The sequence below is a fragment of the Euleptes europaea genome, chromosome 7 (genome assembly GCF_029931775.1).
Source record: "Euleptes europaea isolate rEulEur1 chromosome 7, rEulEur1.hap1, whole genome shotgun sequence".
Lineage (NCBI taxonomy): Eukaryota > Metazoa > Chordata > Lepidosauria > Squamata > Sphaerodactylidae > Euleptes > Euleptes europaea.
In genome coordinates this window covers 15,705,771-15,729,711 of record NC_079318.1, presented here as the reverse complement: position 1 = coordinate 15,729,711, position 23,941 = coordinate 15,705,771, and the positions used below count along the sequence as shown (strand labels likewise).

Here is a 23,941-nt window from a genome sequence, read left to right as displayed (position 1 = left end):
GAAGGGGCTCTTTGTATCTCATCCTATGACTTGAACTTTATGTTCTATTAGCACAAGGTTGGCCAAGCAAAAGGGGGGAAAAGTATAGTACTTCAAGCACAGCTAGTGGAAACACACTGAACTTTCACATTCAGTTCAAACAGGCAGCCTAATGATCAATGTCATGCTGCACTGCAGAGTAATGGTATACAGCTTTCCTACAAGGGGGACTCATTACAGACAGAAACATGAGCACATAAAAAACTGACAAATTCTGGGCTTAGGTCAACTTCCAAATAAAGTTAATTCACATTAATTCACAGAATCTTTGGAACAAAGGCTACCCCACAGGGGAGTATGAAGAGAACTCTCAATAAACTGCAGTTGGCAGCATCGGTCTGGTAAGCTTCCTGTGCAGGCAAGACACTGCAGTGAATCTGAAGATGAGCCCGGAGAGATGCAGACAGGATGGCCAAGACTATACCTTTTACAGGAGCAATAGTGAGCCACATTACATCACTATGTGGAGGCCGAATCAGGCCACTGCTGTACTGTGTAAAGTGGCTCTCTCTTAGCATGTGCATGTGATGGAGTCATATTTGACCGGTTAGCAGCCTGACCGACTCTGTGCAAAGACTACTTCACCTTGCCGCCCTACGGTAAATATTGGATGTTGGCTAGTCCTGTGCCGGCAGACTCGGAAGCAAGGAAGAGTTCCAAAAACTACTGCAGAGCCTTTCAATCTCCTATGAAAGCTCTGCTCTACCCAGCAAACATTCAGTCCGTCTAACAAAATGCATCAGACATTGATTTAGATCCTGGTCAGTTCACTGTGAGTTGGGCCAGTGATCCATCAATGGAAGGCACTGAGAGACGCATATTGTTCCTTCTCTCCCAGAAGTCCTTTCCAATCTGGAGAAAGCTGATTCCTAGTTTGCAGGATCTGCATGGACTAATAACCATGGGGGTTAGTGGGCTGTGCTGAGGAGGGGGAAGGAGGTGAAAGCATTCTTCCTGCCTCTTCTGTCAACAGAGAGAGATGCAGGGACTGAAAAGGGAAGAAAGAGGGTGAGGTGCTTCCTCCCCCTCCTCCTCCTTAGTGCAACCCCCCCTATCCTGCATGGTTATTTATCTATGCAGATCTCACAGCCTCAGGAATCAACTTTCCAGAGGTCTGAACTGATGGAGCAAAGGGAACAAGGGAAAGCTCATCCCATTAACAGATCACTAGATCCAATTCATGAACTGGGAAAGATCCAAACTGGTGGTTGATGCAATTTCCCAAAGTTGGAAAGGACCACTGGGGGAGGGGGGAGGAGAGAGAAGGAAACAAGAAAATCCACAACTGCTGGCTCCAACTGTGTCAGAATGACCTACTCAGATATATGTCCACAGCCCACTCATGCACATGTCCATGAGTGCGTGGTGTGTTATTGTGTGTGACTATCAAAAGTGTTCATGAGTCAGAGCTCACCATCGGATGTAAGTTAGTCCCCAAGGTGCCACTGGACTCGTTTTATTTTGCTGCTACAGATTAACAGGGCTACCCATCCAGAACTACCAACTATTTAAAATATTCTCATTTAGATCTAGAGAGTTTAAGGAGGGAGGGGAGAGGTGACAGAGAGAGAGGGAGAGAAGGGGAAATATTGCAACCTTTTATAAGAAAACCAGTGTTAAATTATTTATATTAAACAGTACATGCTGAGGTACAGTGGTGTGCTTTTCACTGACATGAGTAATCTAGCCATTTAAATATGGCCTTTGAATATTTCTTTACAATTATTTTGCCCTCAAATGCAATTACATTGATAACAAAAGGAACTGTGCCTAATGAAAGTAGGCAGCTTGAACACTCTCATTTGATAAACCCAAGTACAGACTGAAATATAGGCATGATTCTTCCTTTCCACCTCTTCATCCGTGAAATGGAAACACTGATGTGGCTACCTGCAGCTGCCACAATGGTCCAAAAGCAAAATCCAGTTATGTAATACTTTTGTTGGTCCTAATAAAAGGTAGCGAAGAACAGTGTGCAAGTTTCGAAGTTCTCCAGAACTCTCAACTCAACATACAACCCGATGAAGAGTTCTGGAGAACTTGAAAGCTTGCACATTGTTTTCTATCACTTTTGTTCTAAAAAAAAAAAGCATTACACAATTTTTGTTTTGTTTACAGACAAGGAGGTTTCCCAAGGCAAAGAAGTATCATCTTTGACTAGATTTGGGATCAAAAAAAGAAGGTGCAACAGGCACTTCCTCCACACCAAAATATAGTTTACAAAAGTCAAAATAAATTTCTTTGAAGCTGATTAATATTGGGATATAAATGAGCAATTCACAATGAAGCATCTTTGATTTAGCAACCTGTTCTGGAAACATCCAACCACAAGTATTTTCATTGTTCATAGTAGTCATTTTTAAATAAATCTTTTCCAAACATGATTTTTCCCTTCAGATTTAGGTTTTGTAAACAGAAAAGGAGAAACGGTAAGTCCTTCCACCAAAGGATACACTCGGTCATCAGTAAACATGGCAGAAACATGGGGGAAAGTCACAATCACTCTGTTCTTATATTACACAGTTAATGTGCAATACACACACTTAATCACTGTCCGATTCTTCCTTGAATTTAGCTCTGATGGGTTGACCGTTCTGAAGTGGCATTTCTTCATAGTCACTCCTGTCCAAAAACAGATTTGACAACATTTCAGACAATAAGCAGCACAAATTGTAGTTCTGGGCAAAGAAGAGAAATTCATATAAATCAATTCTATATCATTCTAAACTAGTGGTTTCCAACCTGTAGACTGAGGGACCCCTAGGGGGCTATGGAGTTATTGCAAGGGGTCCACAAATCCATCCAGCTTGGGCCAGGTTTCTACCTTTCCCCCAGGGCTTGGCCTCCATGGCAGCCATCCCTAGGGATGCACACTCAGGTCAGAAAATATACCTGAAAACTTCTTATTGGTATTTTTGGGTATATTCCAGACTTGGATGTACATTAGAGAATCCCAGTCAATACCAACATCCTGATCCCAAATGTTCTCAGAAATATTTGATAATATCCAGAAATATCTGAGGCTGGTGTTTTAAAGCGTTAAAAGCTTTTTCCAGGTTTCCCAGGAAACGGGCGGGGGGAGAAGTAACTTTCACAGGCAAATGGGATCTAACATTTTGGAGAGTTTGCCAGGTTGCTTTTGCTGGGATGATCTTGTTTGACATTGGTTCTGTTGGGGTTACACGGCCACATTGGCTCTGGGTTCTGCTTAGCTTCTGTGGTTTAACATTGGTTCTCTTGGGGTCGACTTCCTTCTCTCGCTTCAGTTGGTTTAGCTGAGATTTGACATTGCATGTGTTGGGGTGTGCTAGGCTGTAATTCTGGGGGATTCTCTGGTTTGATGTTGGTTCAGTTTCCATTAGGAGGCTTTTGGCCAGTGGGTGCTTAGGGTGTGTGTTTGAAGTAAGCTCTGTTTGGCTATTCTTTGCCCTGGAGAAACCATGGAATTTCCCCCCCAAAGGAAACAATGAAGAATGGCTGGGGGCACCTTTCAGGGGCCTATAGAATTAGACCTCTTGGTCCATTTCACTTGAAACGGGGGGTTCTTCAGTGGACAGGCAGCATCAGCTCTGCAACAATTTTGATGCCGTTTGATTGAAAAACTGCCTGTCCAGCCTCCTGGAAAGATTCCCTATAGGAGAATGGACCTGAATAATCTCTGAATCCTGGGGAGGGGGGAACGAATCCAAAAAGTGAGCCAGTAATCTGGAATACTGATAATTATTTCCTATATGAAATTTTGATTGACAAATACTATTTTTTTCTGGTACACATCCCTGGCCCCATGTCAGGCGGGCTGCCAGCTATGCTTCATCAGCTGGCTTGCTGCAGCTCAGGCACACCTCCCCAAATGGGTCCAGCTGCTCTGAGCCCCCATCCAGGCAAGTAGCATTGGCCCGGTCAGGGCTGCATTCCTACATGTGAGTAGAACCACTCCCTGCAAGAGGTCTGGGTGGGGAATATTGGCTCCCACTGCTCATCCCCTCCCACCTCCAGTGACAGGTGGAAATGCCCGTGCGTTCCATGGAGGAATGGGCTGTATTTCTTTAAGAAGCCACTGTTTGGCCAGCAGCTTCCTTGTAGGCCTGTCAGTTAGACTCCCTGGCACCTCCCACATTTCTGGCAGCCTGGGAAGGCCCAGACTGCATCAGGTAGCTGTCAGGAGCCAGGGGCTTCACTAGGATGCGGTGTCTCCCCTGACCACCCCAGGATTGCCCAGTAAATGCAGGGGAGGAGGGATCACCTCTAAATTGTTCATGCATCTGAAGTGAGCTCTGACTCAGTAAAGCATATACTAGAATAAACTATGTTATCTGTTAAGGTGCTAGTAATTTATTTTGCCACCTAGATTAGTAATCACGACATCATCAGCTGTGGTAAAGTCCTGCAGCTCAACACGTGCCCAGAGATCTGACAGCATATTCTGGAGATGAATCCCCCCCTTCTGCCAAACCAAGGGCCATTACTAAGGTCATGGGGGGGGGGGGGGAGAGAAGCAGCCACTACTTGATCATGCCTGAATCCAGCACTACTGAGCATCCTCTCCACAAGGAACATCTCATATTGCGCTTTGATCATTATTGGTGTTATATTCTGATACCAGTGTGCTCCTTTGAGAGCCAACTAACTACTGAAAAACAGCGTTAAAAAAGAAAAGAAAAATGAATTCACCTATTGTTCTGCCAAGAACTGAAAGTTCATTGGGCATCCAAGTGAATTCTCATGAATACAGATTAACTGTTAACAATGTTAGTAAAGGAGTCATTCTAGACAGCTATACCAGTAACTTCAAACTATACATGGTATACTTGATATACTATGTCAAGTCATCAGTCTGTACTGTCTACCCTTTAAGCAGACTTCCAGTGCTTGAAAGCTGCAAAACAGAGCCAGCCATCTCATCTCATTAAATGACTTGGTATAATGTGTGTGTGTATGTATGTATGTGTGTGTGTGTGTGTGTATCTATCTATCTATCTTGATGGTACAATTAATTAAAACAAGCTGTACTGAATTCACAGTATTTGAATACTTCTGTCACTACGTATTTTCTCTTTCAATGGATACTAACAGTACAACTACTATCACATGGGATTCGTGAATTTTTTAATGTTAAAAAGTGGTCCTCAAATTCAAAAAGGTTGGGAACCACTGTTCTAAAGGATTTATTGTTTCAACCCACTCAATGAAAGGTTAATTGCAGTATCCCATATTTGCTTCCCATCTATGTGAAGATGTCTGTTTCCTACGGTGTTTTCAAAATCTGGCTACATTGAGAGCTGGCATAATGAACGTCTCTTAATTTTACTAAGCAACACCCCTATTTCAAAATATCCTCAATATAACACACATGGTTCAGCTGGGAATGTGAACTTGCCTCAAGTTCAGCAGAAGGAAAGATGGTGGTGGTGGAAAGTGCTGTTAAGTCGCAGCTGATTTATGGCGACCCCTCCTGGGGTTTTCAAGGCAAGAGACAAACAGAGGTGGTTTGCCACTGCCTGCCTCTGTGTAGGAACCCTATACTTCCTTGGAGGTCTCCCAGCCAAGTACTAAACAGAGCCAACCCTGTTTAGCTTCCAAACACTGATGAGATTGGGCTTGCCTGGGCCTTCGAGATCAGGGCAAAGGAAGGGTAGATGAAAGGAAAAGGTAATAAAAGGGCCACAGCGCCCTATGCAAGAGTTGAGAATTACGTTAAGTTTCCCAGTTTCCACAGAATTGCTACCATTGTGTGCGCACACACAAATCCTCCCTGTCTTTTAAGTACATTATAGTTGCAAACTGCACAAATATAACCTCCCAGCAGAGTATGTCTCCACATTTACTTTCTCTGCCACATTATCATAAATTTAAACTGTCGAAAATAAAGGGATCTCAATGACAATTTTGAGCACACAAACATAAGGGCAAAAGGCGAATATCTAGTAAGCAGATGGCTAGCCACCATCTGCTGTTTTCTTTATTTGTCATTGTTCCTCGTGACAAAAACAATCCCTCCAAAAACCACATTGTGCCTATCTGGGACAAAATTCACAGCATGGAAAACTAGCTTTAAAGCTTTTTGTGGCAAAAAGCATACTTGCTTGGGAAGTTCTCCCCCTTAATTAAGGTTTAAAGACAGTTGTTACACTGCTTTCCTCTATCCAGTTACCTGGAAATCTTTAAGATTTAGTCCTTTTCAATAACTGGTTTGCACTTTATGCCACAGAGCCAGGACTCCCGAGAATTTCCTTTCATTACAGAACCTCCAGTAACAGAGCAGTCCTTCTAAAGTCCAAAGCCAACACAAAACCCCACTGATTTTATTGTGAAAACTGGGAGACTACAATTGATTTCTTTCAAGTATTACATTACTTACCCATAAATCACATCGTCGTCTGAGTCATTCAGCATGGAAAAGGCAGGATTGTCTTTCAGCTGAGATTCTGAAAGATTTTGCAGGAAGAAAACACATTTAGCAATCCAAAACTTTTCAACTCTGGGAGGGAGCCCATCCATACAGTGTATCATATTGTCAGTGGTCTTTTAAAGTGGTCTCCTTCCTCACCATACCTTTCCCCTTTTTTACTGAATAGCAGTGCCTCCCTTTACTGTTGCCCCTCCCCCCTCCCCTCCTATTGCCCACTGATATACTACATCCTGTGGACCATCTGTGAATTGACATCAAACTTTTAAATCACACTCAGTTTCCAACCAAAACCTCAGATAAGAGTTGCAAGAGGAAATTCAGGGAGAAATGACTGTTTTTAATATGTTCCTAAATCAGTACATCTGTTTTCATCATCTCAAATATGCCTATTAAGAAAGCCATCAGAAAGTGTGAAATTCCCATCAAATTGATAACTTCCTCCATTCTGTCTTCCTGCTGCACATCTATGCATGGTGGGGAATGTAGCACTAAGTAAACCTGGCCACATCTTATGCCATGCATTTCATAATGGTTAAATTTAAAATGCAGGCAGATGGTATGCCAACTTCCACTACCTACCAACACAGTCACTTTAAAGTTCAACTGATTTCAGTGGGGGAGAATATGTGCTTAAGTCTCCTACTGATACCAGCAGCACTTCAGCATCTATGTTGGCTGGATCATTCCCATAACTTAAGTACAGAAAATGAAGGTAGGGGTTTTTGCTTTCATGAAAAAGCTTCATATGGCAATATAATTTCATTTTCCTCTAGCTTGTCCAAACTGAAGCAGAAAACTCTAGGTCAAACGTAATGCAACAGTACTGAGATAATTAACATCCATATAAAGGAGACCTTAGGACTCATTCTCAATCACATGATTCAGCTCTGCTTCCATCTACTGGGATCTAAGCAGTTTCTAGCTAACTCAAGCGTCATCTGTTCAAACAACATGATCGGGTCATCCTACGTGTCTAATGTTTGAAAGGCTAAAACAGACACAATTATCTTCTTCTGAACATGAGCGACAAAGCAACAAAAGAAGTGACATTTGTTGGCAAAATAGCAGAGAATGTACACTACACTCATTTTGCTACATGAAGTACCATTTGACACCAAAGTCTGACCTGTTTATTCTATAGGCTTAACAGGGAAAAGTCCCCTGAGTATTTTAGGCAAATCTTTTCTGCAACAAAACAGTACAATAAGAAGAAGCAACTGAGACTTGCTTACCATATAGAGCATTTTTTGATGGTGAATACACAAAGGCTAATGTGTAGAGATAAAAGTTCAATAAGCCATAGAATGACAAGAACTCTGCAGGTGATAATAGTCAAGGATATCATACAATACAGAGCCTGATGCTCATCTCTGAATTGCCAGTCGAAAACCTGGACATGGACCTTGCCCAAATGAAGCATCAATAAAAGAACAAAGTAAAGGAAGCATCCAAAAGAACAAGAGGAAGTGGCTATCCACTTTTTGTTAATGTGCTGTCATACTTCAGGCGAGGATGAGGAAAAACTGGCCGCTTTGAGTTAAACTGGTCTGTCATGTATGGAGATTCATATTATTACAACAAATCAAAAAGGTACAAAACTTTACATACATGGAAGCAGAAGATACTAGACGTCATAGGCATAATATCAACAGTGCGTGGCAGTGCCCCTGCATGACCAAGTTTACACTGTGCGCCAATTGGGGCCGGCCAACCCACCCGCCATTGTGTGCTGCCATTTTATTTTTCTGCTGCTGGAAGCAAAGCTGGCCCTGCCCAGCAGGGGGAGATCAAGAGCAGTCCCAGATCAAACTGGAACCAAAGGGGCCTGTGCTACTCTAGTCTTGGGGGTGAAAAGACCCTCCTGTGAACTGCTGATATTATGCCCTGAACCTCGAAGCTCTTTTGCAGTAGCTGAGGTCACTGACACTTCCTCTAAGGAAGCGCACATTCCAATGTTTTTGGGCCATAATGCAGCAGAATGCTTAAGGTGGTGATGCATCAGAAAGCTATCCCTCTAAACACATGTTAGACTCAGATAAGCTAATCACAGCTGTATTTTCATGGACACCGGAATTTACTAATCCTTCAAAACCAGACTCATTCCCTCAGTCTGACTGAAAACCTGAATATAACAGGAGGACACAACAAAAGGATATAGTTATGATAATGAGTTGAAAGTTCAGCCACAAAGTTGTCCTGCAAAACATGTGCTCCAAATCGCAGATACAGTATAGCAATGCTACAGATTGGGACAGAGGAACAAAGTGTCACTCTACATTTTGTAATACATTTTCAAATCAAGGCTCAATTGAACAGAATACTAGTGTTATTCTTCCTGATTAAATCTATTATCAGGGAGCAGGAAACCCCCCCCAAAATGGAAACACAGGTGCGCTGATATATTTATTTACTGCATTAATAGCTGCAGATCCAAAGTCTTGTCTCCTGTGTTGTAGTGAACATATAAAGTAACAAAGGGGTGGGACAAAGAAAAACTTGTAGCGCATCAGATTAGGTTCAGGACCGAAAATAATCGCACCACAAATTCTGAACTGCAGCATCACAAGATCTGGTGATGGTCAGTAACACAGCAACACAGACAGCTCTTTAAAAGGGGCAAGTTTGACTTCTTGATGAAGTCTATCCATAACCACAAACTGCAGTCTGAGTACAAGATGCTGGAATACCACCATGGATTTGTACACTTGCTTGTGAGCTTTCTAGAGGCATATAACTGACTCTCAAGGAAAAAATCGGAAATCGTGCTAGAAAAGATGGATCTTCATCTGATCCAGCAAGTAAGTTCTTATATTTTGTTTTTATTTCCTAATAATAGGTATCAGTCAATCTCCAGCTTGGAGAATGACCTTAGGCAGAGCTTGCTTGGAGAAGTTGCCAGTCAGTCCCCCGTGGGCAGCCGCCGTGTCAGTCGTGGAGGCACTACGAGCCTCCATTTGGCTTTTCTGCAAAGACTAACAGATTTATTAAGGAATGAGATCTCGTGGGCCAGAGTCTACATCAGACACTTGAAGCGAGCTTCAGCTCACAACTGATGTATGCTTTAACAGATCCGTCAGTCTTGGAGGTACCACAAGACTCCTCTTGTTTGTTTCCTGCCAAAAGTATACTTTCATAACATAGCCAAACAAACTGAAGCAGGCAGCAGAATTTGAACAAGGTATATTTTTTACAGGGTGAAGAACCTATAGCAATCCATGAGTAATAGCAAGACAAGCTTTGTGTTATGAACATACAAAGCTGCCTCGTACCTCAACTCAGACCAGAGGTCCACCTAACCCAGTATAGTCCACTCTAACCAGCAGCAGCTTTCCAGTCAGCAAGAGCCATGCCTAGCCCTGCTAACCAAGATTATTTTAACTGAAGAGGTCAGTGACTGAACCACTAGGAACAGAGCGTGTGCTCTTCCACTGAGCTATATGGTTCCTCAATATTGCCTTAAATGCACGCTCAGAGGCACACCATCTAACATTTGCTTCATTGGCAACATGAAATGGTTTTAAGTGAATTGCAGCTTAGTATCTTGAGCAACATATCCTATGTTTACCATCTTTTACACTCAAGAGTTATATTACCAAGAAGCCTTATTTACCAAAGAAAAAATAAGCCTCTTACCTAATTACAAGCACCACAAATGTCAATGCAGTCAAGAATTTTAGCCTGAGATCTGGGAAAAGAAGAACAAAAAGTTATCTGAAATACCTCACTGTTAGAAAAATACTTCATTTATAGAAATGGCAGGTACTGCTTACCAACATAAGGCATGTTACGAAGTTCAGAGCATGCCCTGATTATCAGAAACATGAGGTACAAAATGTACACAGTTGCTACCACAAGGAAAAAGATTTTCATGCCCTGTGAAGAGAATATAAAACAAAGTTTCACCAATTAATATTAGCATTTATACTGATTTAATACTAATATTTCTGGAGTTAGCAATAAAAAGAGTCTAACTGATTCAGTTAGATTGCCTCATTACCTTGGGTGGCTATTCTTAACAAGGAGACATATCTTTCAGTGAGGTATAACTCCTACAGATATAGTCACTGATAACAGTAATTGAGCTTCTTCACAAGTTTCTTCCCTTTAACCTTATACCTTTATATTACAGAAATAAGGACCACCATCTGTGAAAGCATGAACATCTGGCCCAGCTGTCCAGTGTAGCTCGATAAAACAGGATGTGGGACTCTTACTGAGGTGTGTATGTGATGGGGAAATCTAAAATGGTGGCTACGAACACTGACAGGACAAAATGCCACTCCCACAGCTAAGTTAGTCAGTTCTCTAGACTGTGCGTACATCTCCTAAGAAGTCACACAAAGCAGAAGGACACTTTCCCACAGGAGGTACCAGAAATTTATTGTGATGAAAACATCTGAGGAAAAAATATTAAGGCCAGGATTGAAAGATCTGAAACATGACCCATAATCAGAACTCCACTAACTGTGGTTTAGCACATCTGTATCCGCCTCAAGAGCCAAACCACTAAAACTGCTGCTCGTTTTTTTTGGCTTGCCAAGGTAAAAACTGGCAGAGCTCCAGCTGTTTGGTTGGCTCTCCCAGGCACAGTTTCTTTGGATTCTTACTGAACTACAGAATGTAGATGTCTCAAAGATCTCTAGGAGAGGGGGAAAGGACCAGGACTCCAAAATGCACCCCAATGAAAGGGTCAAAAAGTCCTAGGATATTCTTAGGTTACACTCTCACACAAACCAACAGCCATTCACAATGCAATCAACTTATTATTTGCTGATCAGTATAGCATTAGTGATGGAGTTCATCTGACCCTTGTTGACTCAGGTAAGAGCCTTCAGGTAATACTGGACCCAACTTTATTACTGGAGAAACAAGTTAATGCAGTTGCAAAAAAGGCTTTCTTCCAACTCCACCTACCCCGAAAGATGGCCCGTTGTCTTGACACTGAGACTAGACTACTGCAATGCCCTGTATACTGGTGTCCCCTCAAAATCAATTCGGAAACTCCAGCTGGTGCATTATGCTACAGCTTGGCTATTATCGGGAGCTAGATGGAGCATGCATATTACTCCCATCCTGCAGGCACTTCACTGGCCACCCATTGGTTACCAGGCTCAATTTAAAGTACTGGCTATCACATATAAAGCCCTTCATGGCCTTGGACCCATGTATCTGTGAGACCGCCTCTCCTCCTATGCTCCGCCATGATAGCTTTGTTCACTGGAACAGGGTCTTCTGCAGGTGCTAACCTGGAAATGGGCAAAGATCAATAACTGCCCGTACATATGCCTTTTCCGTTGTGGCCCCCACCTTGTGGAATGGCCTGCCTGAGGTCAGGAAGGCTCCCTCTCTCCTGGCTTTCTGCAAACTTTGCAAAACTGAATTATTCAAGAGGGCTTTCTATGCAGGCAACAGACCGGCACTGAACTAAATGATTCACAAAGTCACTTAGAAAAATTATTAGGGACTGGGTTCTATACAACCATGCATAGCTTGTTGAAACTAGGATCCTATTATGAAAATTTGCATCATTTAATGTGTCATGTTAATATTTATGTTTTGCTTCAGTTCTATTTTTAGACTTCTGGTTGGTTCTACAACCCTAATCCTATTGTGTTGTTTACTGAATGTCCCATCCATCGATTGTCTTGACCCACTCTGTGTAATCTGCCTTCAATCCAAGTGAGAAAGGTGGACTACAAATAACATAAATAAATAAATTAGGGGGGGGGAGCCATATTGCCCATGGGACCCAAACTATTTGTCAGCTAAACAGGCTATTAGGAGAAATAACTTATCCTATCTGTGGAAGCTCAGTACAGTAGTAATATGTTAGCTAGTTTTAGCAAAAACCACAAACACTATAGGCTGGATCTAAAGGTACTCTTTAATTGATGGAACACTCTACCAGAAGCAATGGAGAGGTGATTTTTGATGAGTCCCCCATTCCCACTGCAGGCCCCCACCCTATCTTCCAGGAGCTGCCCTGAAAGAAGGGCAGTAGGAAAGTTCTGGCCCACAGGTAGAGCTCTGCCAATGGTACTTTGGATCCAAGCCCCATATGTTTGCAGAAGGACACCTACTCTACAACCCAGTCACTGAATGCATCCCAAATAAGCTTGGTTTTGCACTGTTAGCAAAATGTAGTAGAGCGAAGGCTCTCATGCACTCCCAGGTATACAGAGGTCCCCGATCACAGACCAGCTATGAAGAATGCCTTGATATGCAAAAATGGGATACACGAGGTAACTATGAGGTTTAAAATTTTTTTGAAAGACAAGAATATGCCTCTTCATAAATAGAAAAATACAAAAGAAAAACACACAAAAATGTTACCCATACACTAAAGCTTTCGAGACTCTCCTACATATTTCACTGCATTTTCTTTGCTGTCTCATTTTCTCTTAATAAAATAATCTAACCCTGTGTTTTATTATACTGCATTAACAAGACGCTTCTATTGGATTTTAGAAACTACAATTGGGATTAAATGAAAGATCTAATTTCTGACTAATGAAAAACAAGTTGCAAAGCAGGCAAAAACAGGACTTCACCAGGATTAGAGGATTTTGTTGAACATGAGATTCCAATAACTACAAGAGGTAATCTATCATAAGGCACTTTATTACATCAGCAAATTCCTGTTGTTGACATGCTAATTGCAGATTTAACAAATTCAATTTTCTAATCCTGAACTAAGTCACAGAATTGTCACAACAGGTATAAAGACATATGCAATAAAGAGACTATACCCCCTAGAGGCGTCATTCTGTGAAAGTTAAACTCCTACAAGAAAGCAAGATTATGTTGCAGAGTGCACCTTACATTTAGAAACCTTTTTTACACAAAGGACTACAACAGATGGCTGAACAATTAAACAATTTCTTGAAAATGGCAAGTCTGCGCCATACAAAACATTGTTCACCACTAACATACCTGAAAATTACTTGCATCAACCCTATACTGATATGTTGGGTCATGGAGTTCGTTGACCCTGGGTGGGGGGGAGAACCCAACATCATGAATACAAAGAATTGCAAGCAGCAGTAAAATACTTTCAGGGAGGTTCAGGAAGGAAGGAGGAAGAGGCCAAAGACGTGGGACACGGGTGGCAAGTTTTAGGGTTTTTAAGACATTTTAAAAAACAGAATATGCCTCTTTATCAAGAGAAGATAAAATATTAGAAACACTTTAAACAAGTTATCAAGCATGCATGTGCATTCAGACAGATTTAAATCCTCTTCTGATGTCTGCCAAAACAGTTCCATCTCCTTCAAAGAGATGAAGAATTGTAGTACAAAAGCGTTAATGCAATTGTGAAAAAATGTTGAACCAGTTCTGTCCAGCAACTACCAGGGATACCCCTGAAGGCCAAAATTCTTAGATACCTTCCTGTGTTTTCCAAATTGTATCTATATTTCAGTTAGAATTAAATGCAGGAAAAATGAAGACTTCTTTCTCGACAGTTCAGATCTTTGTAACATACTATGTCATACTGTAACCCATGAGGGAAAAGACTAACAGCATAAAAGGACACAAATCCTACAGAAGATTAGCTGAAAATCATCAAGTCAAAATTTACCTCCATCATCATCAGAAAACAATATATTTTTGACATACATCAATTACATTGGGCTGGATTTTATCTTAATTATGAAGTAAAATCAAACTATTACCAGGATAACTACTAACAATGCTTTTTGCAAATCAGAAAAGGAGAGAGAGAGTGCATGCACATAAGTTGCTAAAGGGTGAATCCATGGGTGAACTCTCAGGTCCAAACCCAAATTTTACCCAATGAATCATATTCATGATAAATATATATCTTTATGCATACATTTTCAAAGTCAGCTAATATGCTGGCTAGACAATAAAGACAGAACTATACAAATAATATAATGACTGTAAAAAACAGCAAGATAAAGAAACTAGCAATGAACAACAGCACTTTTCTTAAATGAAGGTTACTGAACCTTGTGGTGTGATGTAATAAAAACTGTTGATGTGTTCTTAATTAGAAACACTGGAGACAAGTATACAATAAAAGAGTACAAACCCTGGTGATATGTTAACAGGAGGACAATCCACAAAGCTTTAAAAATTGTTCCCTTAACATCTAGTGCTGTGCATAATCAGACCACCCATTTGAGAAATGTCTGTAATAGTGAAACAAAGGAGAAAAATCTAAAAGTAGAAAATAATTAATCTTGCTATATTGTCGAAGGCTTTCACGGTCAGAGTTCTTGTATAACCTACAAGAACCAATTAATCTTGCGTTAGGACTACAACATGAAAAACAAACTGAGGAACTGCAGACTACAAATCCTTCCACTGAACGATTGCTTTGATCTGTCAGGAGCTCATTCAGAGAGGACAAGAGAGAGAGAGAGAGCGAGCACGCGAGAGAGAGAGAGAGCGAGCACGCGAGAGAGAGAGAGAGAGAGAGAGAGAGAGAGAGAGAGAGAGAGAGAGAGAGAGAGAGAGAGAGAGAGAGAGAGAGAGAGAGAGAGAGAGAGAGAGAGAGAGAGAGAGAAACTTACGTCTGCCATATTCCTAATGTAACAGAAGCCAACCACAGAAGACCAACAATAAGGAGCTTTGGAAGATAAAATGTGAAGCACCGCCTTTCTCCCTAAAACCAAAGAAAAAAAGATTAAGATTACTGAACATTTTTCTAATATACATTTTCTATACTGCGAAATATTACTTGATTTATCTTCAAAAGACAGCAACATCGATATTTTGTGTGTAATACATTATTATAAAGTTCTGCTTCTATCATACTAAAATTAAATATGATGCAAAAATGCCCTTTATAGTTGTTTCTCTTAATAACTGGAACCCATCAACAGATAAAAAAACCCGAATGCTTGTCCTGGAATAGGCATCTAGGTGAGTGATCTTCAAACTCTGCTGTTCCAGGTACCATCTTTGACCGCAGGCCTGAGACCCACTGATGTGCAAGGATATGACAGAAGTCACATGACACCAGTCACGCAACCAGAAGAGGAGGAGTCCATCTCTGAACCTACCCATGCTAAATGGAATCTTCCCCACTGGTAAGGGACCTTGCCTTGCTGGCCTGTTGCTCATCTCAGCACAAGTGCTAAGAGTTAGGAAGCATGCTGCTCTTAGCAGCAGTTCCATCCAAAAGGCAGCAAAAATGACAGCTTTATAGGGGCTTGAAAGCCAGTGATCTAGGTTACAGAGATTTCCAGTTCCCAACTAGATTCCCAGTGGTCTAGGTTACAGAGATTTTCAGGTTCCCAACTAGATTCACGTCTACTAGCACCTTAATGAACAACAAGTATAATTTTGGGGTATAAGCTTTCAAGAGTCAAAGTGCCTTTCATCAGATATCTTTTGATGGCAGTCCGGGGAGGGGGCATTATCTACATTCTTTTGAATTCCTTTTGCAACTAACTATTTCAGAGCTTGTAATTTCAATTGTAATAAGCAGTTATATTTGTGTTCAGAACAATGCAGCCTTGCCTCTTCCTCCAGAAAGGCTAAAAAATAGTGCTTAGTCGTTGAACATAAACCATAGATACAAGCCAGCAAGCAAACGTTTCTCGCATTTTTAGAGAACGTTGACTCACTCAAAACGTTGGCATTTTCCACCGGAGTATTTTCTCAACCATTATTTATGAAAAGAAAAAAAAATCATGAAATCGTTTTAGTTTAGTTTCGATTCCTCTGAATCCATAATTCTGGACTGGATCCACCTGAACATTTCTCCCTGGAGCAGCATTTTGGGGGATATTTTGGGCTGCAAAAGGAGGGAGGAGCTGAGAAAGTCATGGCCTGAGAACAGAAATCCTTCCATTCACAGAAATGCTCAGATGGATCCAAGAACAAATTTGTATGCAACCATGACCTATAGTTTTACATTTAAAACAGTCTGGAGAAGTTTCATATAAATGTGGCTAGCTAATGATGTATTCATTTAAAACTGTTAACAAGTGGTAACTTTTTCTTGCCATAGTGGATTATACAACTTATGAATACCCACACCCCCAATAGGGAATTTTTATCAGACTCTTCCTTCAAGGACCATATGGCAGTATACGTGGTCAACCCCACTCTGTTTTATCCTCATAACAACCTCTAAGGTAGGTTAGGGTAGGGAGGAGGTGCTCCAAAAATCTCCTGGAGAACGTTATGGCTGATTGGGGAATGGAATCCCGGTCTCACTGATACTAGACCAAGATTCTAACCATTAAACTACAGTAGGGCACCAATTCTTCATGTTATAGCCAACGTTAATAATTTCAAATGTTCATACACAACCTGGAGTTAATGCATGTAAACTTATATGTACCTGTAAAGAATTATGAGTTGGTTTTCTCCCTATCCCAGTCTGAAAAAGAGGGGTTATTTTGCCAAACGAACCCTTTCATAAATGGTCAGGATCCATAATGACACTGGCACCATCTAGCAGTAAGTGCTTCACCAGGATCCATTCACCCAAGCACAGCTTAACATTTAAAGGTATACAAAGGGTTGAATCCATTGACTACCTTCCACAGGAGGAAGACTCTTCACCGAGCAGGAGGGACTCCCTGCCTCGCACACATACATGTTACATACAGAGGACTCGACGCAGACTAAACTTTCCATTAATGGGGAGGGGGGATTTCCACTAAATTCCCCTTCCCACTGTAGATGCCACAGGTCTGCCCCTCCTGCTGTTCTTGAAGTCCAAGTACTGCGGGGAGTTCAGAAGGCTGCAGTCAGAGGGGGAAGGCAGAAAAGTTCCATTCTGCTGAAGGAAGTGTTTTCTCTTTGTTAAAAAATTAATTTGGCTCTAACCCAATATCCACAAAAGATGCTACACTGGGTAAGATGTCCCCCCACCCCCCCAGAGAGATTAAAATTTGGTATGGCTACCAGGGACAAGATAATTGCTGTGGAGGTCCAAGAACTGACAACACCAAAGTTAGTTTGATGCGGTGCTGGACTCTCTCTCTCAGCCCAACCTCATAAAATGGATCAAGCGCCACACCACCCTTAGCTCCTTGGAGGACAGCTGCTCAGCAAAGACAAGGACAGAACTCCAGCAGTAGGTTTTCTTCTCCTCACCTGCACTCGGATCCCGTGGTAGACACAAAGCCAGAACAGCAGCAGCGCACACAAGAACAGCGACTGAAAGAGATCATCTAGCATTCCAGGGAACCAACTGTTAATTAGGAACGAGAGAGGAAAAAATGGATCTGCAACAGAATGGAAGGGGGGGAAATGTCACAAAACACCTCTCTTAAGTCAGAAAGACATTTTAAAAAAATAATTGAGATTCGTTGCAACTGTGCACCATACGGGATGCACTATTCATATGCCAGTTCGTTCTACTAAGGATTTCAGTTCTGTAGCTAAGACACATTTGGTCACATTATGAGAAGACAAGAGTCACTGGAAAAGACAGTCATGCTAGGAAAAGTTGAGGGCAGCAGGAAAAGAGGAAGACCCAACAAGAGATGGACTGACTCAATAAAGGAAGCCACAGCCCTCAATTTGCAAGAACTGAGCAAGGCTGTCAAAGACAGGACATTTTGGAGGATTTTGATTCATAGGGTCGAAATGAATCGGAGGCGACTTGACGGCACTTAACACACACACAGCTCAGACAATTTATTGTTAGGACATGTCTTCCCAAAACACTCTCTTTGGTATCAGAATTATAAGAAGCAAACCACCATCTTTACTGGGCAACTCCAGCATAACATTAAAAAAAGAAGAAGCATGAGCTGGGCTGTACAACAGAGGCCCTGGGCAAGCTTTTTGCCCTTGCAGCTTTAGGTAGAGTTTTGTATTCTAGAAGGAGCCATATCTGCCGTTTTCATAGGGTGAACAGGATAGTACAAGGAAAGACACACTCCATGCCTCCATTACCTATCTAGCCTTAGAGCCCAGAAGGGGGGGGGGGGAAACAGATGCATAGCATCCATACAGCCAACCTGTGTTAAACCTGTGGCTTCATCTATTAGATCTTTAGACTGTCCTTCTGCCAAAGAGCTCGGGATGGTAGCCATGGTTTCCACCTCCATTTCATCCACACAATCCTATGAAGTATTGTGTGAGAGAGTGACTCTCTCCTGAACAAGTGACTGGCCCAAGGTCACCCAGCGTCTAACTGAGAAGGGACTTCCATCCAGTTCTCTCTGTTCCTGACCCTTTGTGCTGAATGCATAAGCACATGGTATACACCTGTTAAATGGGATGGGGCTAAGACAGAAAGGCTGGGCAAGTAGAGAAGGGGGGCATCCGCCACCTGGATATTGATTATTATTTGTAGGCCTGCTCTGTTATAGGTTGCTACTACTTTCTTGTAGCCTACGTTCCCCATGTGAGAAAGCTAAAGGACCTAAGACCATTGTAGGGAACCTGTAACTGCCTTGGCATATGAACCCAAGGATCAGCCAAGCCTGAAGCTTTTACCACTACATCATGCTGATTATCAGACTAATTGTAACATAAATCTGTTTCGAAGTACTGAAAGAGGCATCTTTTTTATTTGTCCTTTCGCTAGTCTCACCCATAGGAGAAAATAATCTTTTTCACAGGTTATCTGACTTACCGTTATAAAGTAATAGCAAGGGAAGGAGGATGGACATCCATTTCTGCTCTATTCCCCAATCTCTCATGGAGAACTTCCTTAGGGAATGTGCGAAGAGACACTGCCGAAGAGCACAAAAGGAATTAACCTACAGTACACAAAGATGGCCACAAAATCCCACAACTTGCACAGGATTACATCTTTCTACAATTAGAAACAACAGGGCCAACAACAACTGAACAAGAACTCTCCCGAATCACGTGAGAAGTTTGCCCTTAGAAAAAAAAAATCAAATCTGCCAATAAAATTTCTCCTTGCCTTCATCTCTCTCTCTCCTGCTCAACTTGGTGTACATACACATAATTTTGTATCCCATTCTATCCCTCTTGGGCATGCTTTCTTTCCTTGCCCCCCAACAAAGAAAAAGCTTCCTATAAAGTAAAGAAAAAGCTTCCTATAAAGTTATAGTCAAAGTATGCTTCTGTAAAGTGCAGAAGGCCAGACTGCCCATGTTACCGTCAGGAACCTCCAATACAAAGCCAATGCTAACATTCTGATAGAGCAAAACAAATGACAGAACAAAAAGAAGAAAAGCAGGTACAATCAGATGCTGACCGGTTGACACTACATGTGCTACAAATACCACAACACGCTACTTATATTATTTGGACAAATTGTTCTAACACTGCAGATGAACGACCTCTCAAGAGCCACCTCTAACTTTCCCATTAAAAACAAAGTGAGGGGGCAGTACTCACAGTGACTATGAACGTGAGAACTACAAAGACAAATCGGAACCAGATTTCCACTTGTGAGAAAGCTGGGTTATAGGTTTTCCACTGGAAGAAACAAACAACCATATTAACAAAAAGAGGAAGTCATGAATGCTATAGGCGTAGCAGCACATTTCACCACCTGCACATCAACCCCAGGGGCTACTTAAGAGAATAAATTAATTCAACCAATACAGGAGGGCTAAGAATGATTTACCAGTCCTTCAAAGAGAAATACTGAAGGCCAACTCAAACTTTACCTTTGGGATGTGCGAGCTGCTTTAGCATGGTTACGTTCCACATCACCATCACAACGCCCAAGCCTTTGGCAGGACTGGAACGGAAAGCAGCTATGCCACATTACCTTATCTGCACGGGGTAGACTATATCTTAACAACTCCATGCCTCAAATGTGACACTTCACTTAGACTCACATTATGAGCATTTCAGGGAAACACCAAAATTATTATGGCCTTCTTAATATAAAATGTACAGTAGTCACAAAGGACCAGCATAATGCAGGCACAAAGCTCACGTGTGTAAATTAAACATTGTTAACATACCAAAAACAAGAAACTTGCATGATATACCTTTCTGTTTCACTGTAAACTTAATATCTTAACCCCTTCAGTGCAAATGTATCCATCTTGAAGAGTGGCCAGAAAGACTTGTTACGTTAAACGCCTGACATGAAGGCGTGCCCACCATTCGGAGGTCACACCAGAACTTTGGGGCAGTAAACAAAGGGACAAAGCTGGATGAGGGGCTCATGCCTTCAGATTGAGTATTACGGCTCACAAATAAAAGCAGTATCACGATAAAGATCAGAATCAATTTAAAACAAAATATTAATTTTAAATATACTCTACCAGATACTTGAGAAATGAATCTTGGTTTCTATAAAGTTTAATCTTCTAATGCACCCTGCCAACTCTCTATATCCTACATGTGTCTTGAAAATTAGCAAAATTCATATGCAGAGCTCTATTTCATGACTACAGGAGTTTCCTCATACTATACAATTACTATTTTAGAGCTATTTGAACAGAAAGCTTCACTTCCAATTTTTTAAAAACCCAGCTAACCTGGAATAAGCAGGGCTCTAAACTTGATATTTCTTCTCATCAACAAACTCTTTATAACTACAAAGTAAAGGCAAGGGACTTGCAATTAAAATTTAACTTCTATTTTGTTTGCTTTTATCAATGCACTTACTATGAAGTTCTTGATGTGGTACATCGGAGAAAGGTTGATGAATTCAATATTGATATCATAGCGAGTATATTTCAAGTAGCCAAGATGAACCACAATAATTTCAGCACATTCCTATAAGTATGCCATTGAAGGACAGAAGAGAGAATGCAAGGACAATGTAAGAACAAAATGCCAAGTCAATTTATACTTTTGGGCTTTCAAGCTATTCAGTGGTGGATCAACCACCATAAAGTGAGATACAGACCACAATTCCTTCAGGATGCAATTTAGTACAAGATGCCTCAGAAAGGGCATTCCTGTCTCATTCCTTGCTGTTCATTACTATAAAAACTTCCCAGCTGTTCATGGTATCACAGCTGTGTCCCTTTCATAAGACTAAGAGCTAAACTGGAAACAGCTGTTGCCTGCAACGCTCACAGCAAGAGCTGGATCATGGCAGTTGCATCTTACTGAAGATCTGAGCCATTACGAGAAACAACTAATGAACATTAATACCCCTTATCTTGTTTAGGTTTGTAGATGCTAGGGATAGGGTTTAGATCAGTGGTTCCCAACCTTTTTTTGACCAGGGACCACTAGGACTTTTTTGTTCGGTGCAGGGACCCAAGGTTCAAAATAAAAATTCTGAGAATTTGAAAATAAACTTTAATCATAACTGTTAGTTAAACATTAAACTTAGAATAATATTTGAATATATATTTTTATAATAGAGAACTTTTAATTGAAAATATTAATTTATTATGGGTTTATAACTTTGTTTCGCGGACCTTAATTTAGTTCTCGCGGACCCCTGGGGGTCCATGGACCCCTGGTTGGGAACCAGTGGTTTAGATACACACGAAATAATGGACTCTTCCACTCAGTTATAGCCCGTCTACTCACTTAAAAAAAATCATCCAACCTGCACAGCACTGTCAATTCTGGCTGGCAGATGTCTGACAGAAACTTCACTTCTTGAGATACTAGACTTATGAGACCTTTTAGAAGCCACTCTTTTGTTCACTTATAGAAATAAGTCCCCCTCCTCATCTATTAACATACTTTTTACCCATAGAAAGAAAATTATTTCAAGGAGCATTTACTTGTGCACAGTTGAGAGTTCTTGTCCGGTTGTGAAATTCCTTGTTGAAGTATTTTATGCTCGCGTTCTCTATTACACCATTTATTCTAACCAGCATATTAAAGTTCACTGACATGTCTTGCAAGTAATTCAGGTTACCTGAAATGAAAGCAAAACAAGAAATTCAGATGCTGTAAGCTGTGGCTTGGGATATCTATCCTCAGAATGCTAGAAGACGCAATAACACCCCAAAATGAAAAGACTCTATTGCAGTAGAATCTGATACACCCCAGTCCTCAACAGCATCTTCCAATTAAAGTTGGCAACTTGTGAGCACACGCACGTTCTGAAATGTGCTTCTGTGCTTGAATTGGTCATATGTATTGGTCATATCAGCAAGGCAAACCCCTACCAGCAAGGCAAATAGCTATTGGAGTTTAACACAAGTAATAGGCAGAATACCTAGAGAGCACCCAGATATACAGAACCATATATATTCTAGAAATATGTAGGTTTATAATACATGTATCAAATATGGCACAGAACATGGCATCCAGAGAAACTCAGGTTGCCCAGACAGAGAGGGGTGGAGGTTAGGTACCACCCTAATCTACCTCCTCTCCCCTAGTTCCACTCCCTTCTGAGCCAGAAGCCAGAGCTGGTCTGTCTTCCTTGGCCTCCTCCCTTAAGCCTTTGGAAGGCCATAGCTAGGCTTGGGGCATGCCCAGTGGCTTCCCTCTACCCAGAAGCCCTATGGGGGCATGGCCATTTCTCCTGAGCCATTTCTGCCTCATGACTCCCCTTCCCAACCCCCAGGGTGGAACTTCCCAAAAGCTGATTGTCAGACAGCTGGCTGTCAAAGAGCTAGCCGTCAGTGGGTGCCTGACCCTTAAAGGCCGACTGCCATTGACCTACTGTCACAGAACTGGGCCTGGTGGAAGCTGGGCTTGACCCTGTGGGGGACTGAGAAGGAGGAGGGCATGGTGTAGTCTCCACCGCCCCTCACAGGTGCTTTATAAATATTATCACCAAGCAACGTTTTCCATTGGCTTTTGACATCCTGATTTGCATAATAAGATAATACAGATAACCATTTTGTACTGGAAAGGGTGATGCAGAAATATCCCCATTCTAAACTGGCTCCACTGGATACAACAGGCCTGCACAGAGTTCAACACATCCGTTGTATGCATTATCTCACCAATGGACTGCAGTTCACCAAATGCTTAATTAAATCCCCTGCTTTGTAGCCTCAAGAGGGCAGAAGAAATACCGGTAAGCAATGTATCACACATCTGACAAACTCAAATACACAACTGATACATCATGTATGGCCCAGGGGCCTTATGTTGCACAGGATACAAAAGTGTGCAGATAAGGCAAGTACAGTCAATCAAACAAACTAATCTTAGCTAAATGAAAACCTCTTACCATGTCGATCCATCTGTATTAGACATGTTAGCCACAACTGCTGATTATAAGTAGATAATGACTGCGAACTCAAATTAAATTTCCTTACCTGGAACAAAATGGAAGCAAAAGTTAATCCATGTGCATTCATTCCTCTGCATTAGCTATTCAAGATCTTGTCAGTATGTTAAGAGTCGGGACAGAAAACCTCCCCCTGTGTATGAAAGGGCCAGCCCATATCTGCTAAGTGCAAATATTGTGATTTAGCCCAATGTAAAGTAACTTCTTCAGTACTCTAGGGCCATATCAAAAAACCTACCATGCACAAGAGAGTAATTTACGTATATAAAATTAATATAACATACAGACATGGACAGCAGGTCCCAACTCTGCTAACAACAAACATTTCACAATACAGTCACAAAATAGGCTTAGAAATCTTGATACCTGAACACACCAACACATTCTGGGAAAGAATGCTTAGG

The 23,941-nt window shown here is 41.5% G+C and overlaps 1 protein-coding gene across 1 annotated transcript in view; it reads right to left on the bottom strand.

Annotated features, from left to right (window-relative positions):
- Positions 1–2,499: 2,499 nt before the first annotated feature.
- The window catches only part of TMEM181 (transmembrane protein 181), a 35,614-nt gene continuing 14,172 nt past the window's right edge, over positions 2,500–23,941 (bottom strand). Inside the window, exons 4-17 of the mRNA XM_056853301.1 lie at positions 23,478–23,565; positions 22,069–22,205; positions 20,987–21,097; positions 19,757–19,837; positions 19,020–19,119; positions 17,528–17,658; positions 14,986–15,077; positions 13,382–13,439; positions 10,219–10,321; positions 10,082–10,133; positions 8,605–8,687; positions 7,681–7,770; positions 6,398–6,464; positions 2,500–2,661 (exon numbers count right to left, since the gene is read on the bottom strand). Coding sequence (XP_056709279.1) covers positions 2,583–2,661; positions 6,398–6,464; positions 7,681–7,770; positions 8,605–8,687; positions 10,082–10,133; positions 10,219–10,321; positions 13,382–13,439; positions 14,986–15,077; positions 17,528–17,658; positions 19,020–19,119; positions 19,757–19,837; positions 20,987–21,097; positions 22,069–22,205; positions 23,478–23,565 — 1,272 coding nt within the window. The 3' untranslated portion in view covers positions 2,500–2,582. The remainder of the gene's footprint in view (positions 2,662–6,397; positions 6,465–7,680; positions 7,771–8,604; positions 8,688–10,081; positions 10,134–10,218; positions 10,322–13,381; positions 13,440–14,985; positions 15,078–17,527; positions 17,659–19,019; positions 19,120–19,756; positions 19,838–20,986; positions 21,098–22,068; positions 22,206–23,477; positions 23,566–23,941) is intronic.